This window comes from Silene latifolia, chromosome 11, assembly GCF_048544455.1.
Source record: "Silene latifolia isolate original U9 population chromosome 11, ASM4854445v1, whole genome shotgun sequence".
NCBI classification, from domain to species: Eukaryota; Viridiplantae; Streptophyta; class Magnoliopsida; order Caryophyllales; family Caryophyllaceae; genus Silene; species Silene latifolia.
In genome coordinates, this window is record NC_133536.1 from 4,863,437 (window position 1) to 4,871,401 (window position 7,965).

At 34.9% G+C, this 7,965-nt stretch overlaps 1 protein-coding gene across 1 annotated transcript; it reads right to left on the reverse strand.

Moving 5' to 3' along the window:
- Positions 1–481: 481 nt before the first annotated feature.
- On the reverse strand, positions 482–6,038 carry LOC141610732 (uncharacterized). Its single transcript, XM_074428975.1, has 10 exons — positions 5,830–6,038; positions 5,615–5,722; positions 5,429–5,494; positions 3,942–4,094; positions 3,735–3,845; positions 3,009–3,080; positions 2,066–2,149; positions 1,702–1,802; positions 1,346–1,430; positions 482–1,029 (listed from the first exon to the last, which is right to left on the reverse strand). Exons 1-10 carry the CDS (start codon positions 5,908–5,910, stop codon positions 676–678), a joined length of 1,215 nt encoding a protein of 404 aa, XP_074285076.1. The 5' UTR covers positions 5,911–6,038; the 3' UTR covers positions 482–675.
- Positions 6,039–7,965: the final 1,927 nt, after the last annotated feature.

Sequence of the window (7,965 nt, forward strand, 5' to 3'; positions counted from 1 at the left end):
ATACCCTTTCATGTCGAGTCAGGTTCGGGTGGGGTCATTACGGGTCAAATGATGTATGGGTCGGGTCGGGTCGGGTTTGGGTCACTGTCGTGTCCGGTTAATTACATTACTACAATTTATTAACATTAAATTTAGTTTTTAACCTATTATTTGGTTTAATTACTTCATTACTAAGTCAAACATATCAATCTAAACACAAAATCACTTTCATTTTGAACAAAATTAAGCTTAATAATTATCTGATCATAAATTTCATGGGGTCGGGATCGGGTCGGGTTCAGGTCACCGATAATCTAGCCGTGTGGGGTAATGGGTCGCCATCGGATTGGGTCGGGTCGGTTTCGGGTCGCAATATTTTCGGGTCCTGTCGGGTCGAGTTTACTCGGGTTCGGGTCTGATCACTCACTCGGGTCGGGTCAAACTTGCCAGCTCTATGTGCAAGTGTGCAAGCGAAACAACTAGTACACCATAACACCAATGATATCCAAAAACCCATTACTGCACTTGTTCTTCACTCACTAACTACACACCGAAAACCAAAAGTGCCGAGGAACAAGGAAAAAAAAAACATTTGGCTTTTGTAAAAGCTAAGAATCAATAACTTACCAAGCTACATCTTTGAAGATCACAAAGAAACATAAACCACACAGAAATCTACTACACTCATCATACCAATCATTCTTCAGGTTTCGTTGCTTCATTATCGACTCTTTCACTGTCAGGAATCTCCTCAAGCCCAAGAACATCATCCATCATGTCATCTTCCCCAACATTTATATCTTCCACCTCTTCATCTTCATTGTTAGTCCCGGGAATGTTTCTGGCCTTGGGTCCGTGTTCCAGCCTGTGTGTTTCCAGCTCCTGATCCATGGTTTCCTGTAAGCTTGTATCGTTGTTGCCTTTTCTTGCATTCCTTGCATTTGACCACCTATCGACATCTCTTTCGGCATTGGCAACATATTGATCATGTATTTCCTTCTGATATGATGATAACTCCTCCCTTCTAGCAGCTTTCCATTCCAAGAACGCCTGAAGGCGATAGATTAAACAATACAACATCAGTAAACTATGTAGCGCATTCAGAGATCAACATGTCAGTGACATCTTGCATTAGACAGTAAAAAGACAAGGATTTACTAATTTTGCCTCAAATTTTGAGGTGTTTGTTTGATTTTATAAGATAGAAAACAAAGGATAAATTTTACGATAAATTGGACTTGAAATTTCCAATGTTGCCTTAATTTCTGAGGTATCTGCTTGATTTTGAGGGGGAGAGTAACCCTTGTGATGGACACCCGTTGGACAAGGGAAATATATTGATCAGGAATACATTCTAAGCACTTACTTGTTCCTTCTTTTGTTCTTTTAACTCGGCATTCTCTTCCAAGGGCTTAACAGGCAAATAATAGATATGTGGCTCTGTCTTCGTCCTGAGAGTCCAGAAACAACGAATGAACAATAACAACTTGAATAATAAATCAGGGTTAGTGCCTAATATCACACACTAGCTGAAAGAAATAACCTAATTGCTTCAATAACATGCACGTGAATTGAAACTTATCTTTGGCTCAATATAACTGTCAATATGAACTCTTTTTGAACCTAAATTAAAATTAACCTGCAGCAGAATAAAAAGCTGACGTTCAATATATTATTATTATTGAAATTGGAATTGCAAGAAATGCTAACAACAATAATTACCTTATAAAATTGGTAAGCTTTTTATGGTGCTCGCTCCATTGAAGAAACAACAGTTCAAGCTTCTTCTCTTCAGCCTTGGCAGCAATACGTGCCCGGAGAACCTGAGTTTGAAGGGACACAGCAAAGTTATTAGGCTAGCTTAAAGGTATCCAGACAGGAGCACATTCAAGTGTTGAGCTCGGTTGTTTATGAAAAATCTACACGTTTTGGCCTAAAATGAACTGTCAAAGAGGTATGCCTATGTACGAGTGTTAAGTGTTGGACATAGCTATGCAAGGTAATATGAAGAGACGCAGTAACAAATGACACAAATGAAAGCAGGAAATAAGAGGGAAGCAGGCACAATGCATTTCCAATCACATACCAAATCACGTTTCTTGTTTTCTGCAGTTCGCTCACGTTCTTGCTGCCTAAGCCTTTCACTTTCTTCACGTGCCTTCTGCTCAGCCTAAAAGTCCCACCATTATTGAACAAGTAAGAAGCAGAAAACTGAGCGATTCAAGAATAAAGATTCCTCGATGTTTTGGTAGACTTATGTTTTATTTACCCTGGTTTCTTTCTCATGTGTCAGGAGGAAAAATGTCCTCACTGTTAACAATGAGATACAGAAAAGAAAACCTTACCATTAACCAATGGTGCTCAGTGTCAAATATCGGACCCTCTCATCTCAATATTAAGCAACACCCAGATACTATCAGATGTGTCTTGACCAATAAGGTAGACATGGCTCACAGACATGACACATCATAATAAATAATAATATTATCCCAACCGATACGTGATATGTCCAATAAGTTTAATGCTACTTTTCTAGACTTTGAATACCTGTGCTGTGTTGTCATGAACGAAAAAAGAAAAAAAAAACTCGTTTAATCCTCCTCTTAGTTTTAACAAGGCTCTAGCCTTCCCCATGTTCCCTCCTATTTAAACTCTTTCATGAATCAAATCATCAAGTCTTGTATATTACGGAGTACTTCCTTTGCTTTTGCCCTTCTCTCCTAAGCCTTAATTGAATAAGTTAAAGCTCAATCTGAATATATCAATCAAGTTTCATTGCCGTATCTGATTTTGGTGTGTTGGACACATTTCCTGTGTCATGTCAGCAGAGGAGTCATCTCCAACACAATGACACACTGAAGCTACATTGCCATTTACTCGGAGACTGAAATGTGAGTACATTATTATGCAAATGCCCTCGACAGCAGCTAGGCTCTCTAGTCTCTCATTACTTTTGCATCTTATTTTTTACTAATAAATGGTATTGCAGAAAAACCCAAGAAAGAAAGAACATGGAAGAATTTACTCACTCTTTGCAAGGAGAGTGATCTGCGCATGAAAGCCTCTGAACCTGATAGCTGCGTGTCTTCCTTCTTAAATTTCTGATACGACATACGGGAGAGAGACAGCATTCAAACCCCAAACGCACAGAGAACAATGTATTTAATCATACAGCCCAGCCGAATGATAAAACAAGAAAGAGAAGTTGCCTAACAAACTAGAATATGATTTCGTAGTCAGATAAACAAGAAGCGGCCACTTTTATGTAAAAACATACTTCAAGGAAAGTGGTCTGTAAGGTGTTCAGCCTTTTTCATTTCCTTAAAGTCTTATAGCTTTAAGGGTTACCGACATTAAATAAGAAGAAATACGTAATCATCACATGCTAACACATACTCTTGCAAGAAACCAATAGAAAACTGCACTAGATAACCATTGCATCAAAATGAGAGCTCACAAAAAACTGCACCTATACGCGAAATGATTTTCAACCCACCTAAAAAGAATTGTTCTGAAATCAAGCGGTACAGGATTGTAGACTTGTATACAACTCTTTTGTAAAATGACCATTTCAGGCAGATACAACAAGTTTGTTCAAAGTTATTTAAGCCACTGACATGTGAGACCACTACAAAGAGAGAACCAACAGAAACTATTCAGCACTTCCAGGACCAATGAAGCAATTCATGCTAACACACTACAACTTCAGACTAAGCGAGACACGGAGTAGAATAGAACATGTAATTAACGCATACCTCAAGAGTCCCTAAAAGTCGACCCAACATCCTCTTGTTCCGGTTGACAAGTGTAGGATCATCATTTTTGGGGAAAACCCTAGGAACCTCCTTTGCTTGATAATCAAATTCCTAATTTACAAAAGCAACATAAACACACACATGAGCACCTAATCAGTCCTACACAACAAAGCAAAGAAACAAAGCATAAATTTCCAAGCTACACACGTTATGAGACCGATGACCGCTATCTGCCGCAAAAGAGGAGCGATTTTGCATTGTCGCAGGTAAACTTGTTGCATTGCTGCTCACAATAGCCTCTTTTGGCAACTCAGTAATAGAATCTTGCTCTCCAGCTGCCTCCTCCCCTTCTTCATCCACCTTCATTGCGTCATGAAAACAAAACAACCAGAAAGCCAGTCAAAACTTTTTTGTCCGATAACAACTAGAATCGTAAACTCTATCTTCAATTTCGCCAAGATCCCAAATATCAATAATTCAAGAAAGACAAGTTAACAAACCAGAAACGAATAACCCAACTCCGATGCCTCAAGGGTCCCCGCAAACTAGGGGTGCACAAGTGTACACAATTAGCACCAGATAGAGGCTGATCCTAACTCGACTAGCTCCAAAACCTCTCAAAATCACGCAATCTAGCTCGCAAATATACCCCCAAAATACCTAAATTGGCACAAAACGCCATTTATTACGCCATACTAAAACCGCCTCATCTTTCCGATACCGTGAACATCAGATGCCAACTACTTAACAATTAAATGAACAGTCAATTTTGTGAGCCATTTCCTTAATTCCCTCATAATCCACAAGTTAAAATAACCATAACGAGACACTAGCAGCAAATACTTAAATCACATATAGCCATATGATATGCACTCTAGCTCGCAAATATACCTTAAAAAACTTAAATTAGTATAAAACGCCATCTATTACGCCATACAAAAACGTCTCATCTTCCAGATCCTCAAAATGAACATCAAATGACGACGGACTCCTTCACAATTAAAGGAACGGTCAATTTTGTGAGCCATTTCCCATTATCCTCTCATAATCCACAACTAAAATAACCAAAGACTAATGAGATTAGCAGCAAACACCTAAAGTCCTAAATCACATACAACCAGATGATATGCAATCTAGCTCGCAAATATACCTCCAAAACACCTAAATTAGCGTAAAACGGTATCTGTTACGCCATACTAAAAGGGGTCGTTTGGTTCAACAAGTCGGAATGGAATGGAATGGAGTCTGATAGTAGGGTGGTATGGTTCTAAATCCATACTTGTCTAATTTTTTTTGGTTCGCCACAAGTTATAGAAGGGGGAAATGGAGTTTGAATCCAAGGGGGGAGGGTGGGTATGTGATTCCAAGGGGTTGGGGTGGAGTTAATCCATTGGGTATCTAACTCCCAAATCACCCCCAACCAAACAATTGAATGGATCAAATCCATTCCATTCCATTCCAATATACCCAACCAAACACCCCATAACTGTCTAATCTTTCAGGTCCTCAAAATGAACATCAAATGAAGAATTGACGACCACCTCACAATTACAAGAACAGACAATTTTGTGAGCCATTTTCCTTAATTCCGTCATAATCCATGACCAAAAATAACCAAAGAATAACACGTCATTAGCAAATCAACAACACAACAAAATTGCAACAATAACAAGAAAAAACACAGGAAATCGAACCTTGACAACAGCAGAAGATAATCTACGTTTCGGCGGAGGTTCATCCTTCCCATTCATCCGATCAGCCTAACAATTAAACCCCAAACAAACCAAATCAAAACCCTAATTAACCAAAATAAAACACTAATTTCACCAACAATTAATCAAACATAACAAATCAAATTCAGTAAAAAGAAGCGCAATTACAGGTCTAACAAAACCGCGATGAAGATTACGAGGAGCAACGCCATTAAATCCTCCTCCTCCACCGCCACCTCGACGAATTCCTCGTGGATCCCTAATTCGTTCAGTAATCTGCAGATTTAACAATTATAATTATACTAAATTTGAATAATTCATGTCGTAAATTGAGATTAAAGAAAAAACAAGCAGAAATTAAGTAAAAAGTAAAAATCATAAACCTCGCGTTGTTGACGAAGGAGAGCATCGAGCTCTTTGCGAAGCTCTTCTTCGGACTTCTCCATTGTTGTTGACGTCGCCATTGTTTTTGAGTTTTCTGGGATTTTAGGGTTTAGCTAGTCACATTAGTGAATGTGGATGAAACTTGAAAGGTTTTGTTATGTGTTTGTAAAACCCAACCCCTATTCTTTCGACTGTTTTTTTTTCTCTTGAAAGAAAATAAATTAAAGGGTAAATCTATAAAACTATATTAAAAGGGTAACCTTAAAATCGCGTAAACAAAGCCCACACAAGTGCCGAAAAAAAAAGCGCGTCGTGATTCATTAATCTTGCCACATCTATAAATCTATATAATTTATACTATATAGTTAAAAGGCAACTTAATACATTTAATTTTTTTGCCATGTAGTATTATCATAATTAAATTCTATTAATTTATATTGTTAATATTAAGGCTACTTTAATAAATTTATTAAAATTCATTATAAGGTTTAGTAATATTTTTTTTATGTGGAAACCACAAGATCATGATTTAAATTATAAAAATAAATTAAGAATTTAGTCTCATCATTTAAATCATTCAATTTGTTCATCTAACTCCTCCTTAACCATAAATATAGTAGCTAAAAGGTCTTATATAGTCAATAAAAAATATAATAATTTGGATTATAAAGCTACTAATATCTACAAATTTATAAATATAATTAAAAAGAAAACCAAAATATCTATCATCATCAATATGTCATATTTTAACTATATAGTTAAAAGGCAGCTTAATACATTTAATTTTTTGCCATGTAGGATTATCATAATTAAATTCTATTAATTTATATTGTTAATATTAAGGCTATTTTAATAAATTTATTAAAGCTCATTATAAGGTTTAGTAAAATTTATTTTTGTGTGGAAACCATAAGATCATGATATAAATTATAAAAATAAATTAAGAATTTACTCTCATCATTTAAATCATTCAAGTTGTTCATCTAACTCCTCCTTAACCATAAAGATAGTAGCTAAAAGGTCTGATATGTAGTAAATAAAAAAATCTAATAATTTGGATTATAAAGCTACTAATATCTACAAATTTATAAATATAATTAAAAGGAAAACCAAAATATCTATCATCATCAATATGTCATATTTTAATTACATATACAAGATAACTTTCTAAACGACTTTCATGCAAAGTGGAGTTTACATGAAAAAAAAATAAAATAATAATAATAATAATAATAATAATAATAATAATAATAATAATTTATTAATAAATTATTATTATTATTATTATTATTATTATTATTAATGCAAACCTTTTACATACCATTTCTCATTTTCCCATATTTATGTTTATATTAAACTTCATAATAATGAAAAATGGATGCTCAAAAGTCATGAACTTGATCTTTATTTACACCTATATTAAATTTGTTAATAATGAAAAAATAATATTTAATAGCCATAAAACGCATCCTCAATTGTTTATATATTTTTTATGGAAGGCAAAATTTGTAAGCAGAAAATTTCTTATCTCTATCGTTAGTAGAATGGTATGTGTCACCGATATTATTAACTAATTTTTTATATTTTTTTATTGGAAGTTTCATTGGGTTATGAAGTGTTCCTCACATTTTCAATTCCGCGTATGTGTTTGTTTTGTTCTCATTTAGGTGCTATAAAGATTATTTATTGTGTTAAACTCTTCTAAGGTAAATATACTTACATCTCTACGATTTGATTATCATTCCCTCTTTTTTTCATTACTTAAGGTGAAACTAACTTAATAACGATAATATTGCATAAAACAAATTCCACTATTATTGTATTACTTTTTTTTAATATGTATGATTTATTGAAGAAAGAAGATTATATGGAGAAGTGAAATACTAAGATTGCTTAAACAACTATATTTTACATACTAACTAAAGATTGGTGACATCAACGTAGAACCGTGGATGATTAATAATTTTTTGAGCATTTATTATACTCCCTCCTATTCCGAATAATTGTCCCATTTGCCATATTTGGACATGTTTTTTTACTTTCCTACCCTTGGCTCTTTTCTGTATTTACCACTCCAACCATCCCTAAACCATCATATTCAATACTTTTCATTATTTAACTCCTATATTCTTACC

What these genes read in the sequence shown, in the direction of transcription:
- LOC141610732 (XM_074428975.1), bottom strand. Translation starts at nt 5,910, where the DNA reads ATGGCGACGTCAACAACAATGGAGAAGTCCGAAGAAGAGCTTCGCAAA. An exon ending in GACTTTTAGGGACTCTTGAG is followed by an intron (nt 3,081 to 3,734) that starts GTATGCGTTAAT and finishes ATGTCGTATCAG; the next exon opens with AAATTTAAGAAGGAAGACAC. An exon ending in AAAACAAGAAACGTGATTTG is followed by an intron (nt 1,803 to 2,065) that starts GTATGTGATTGG and finishes CTTCAAACTCAG; the next exon opens with GTTCTCCGGGCACGTATTGC.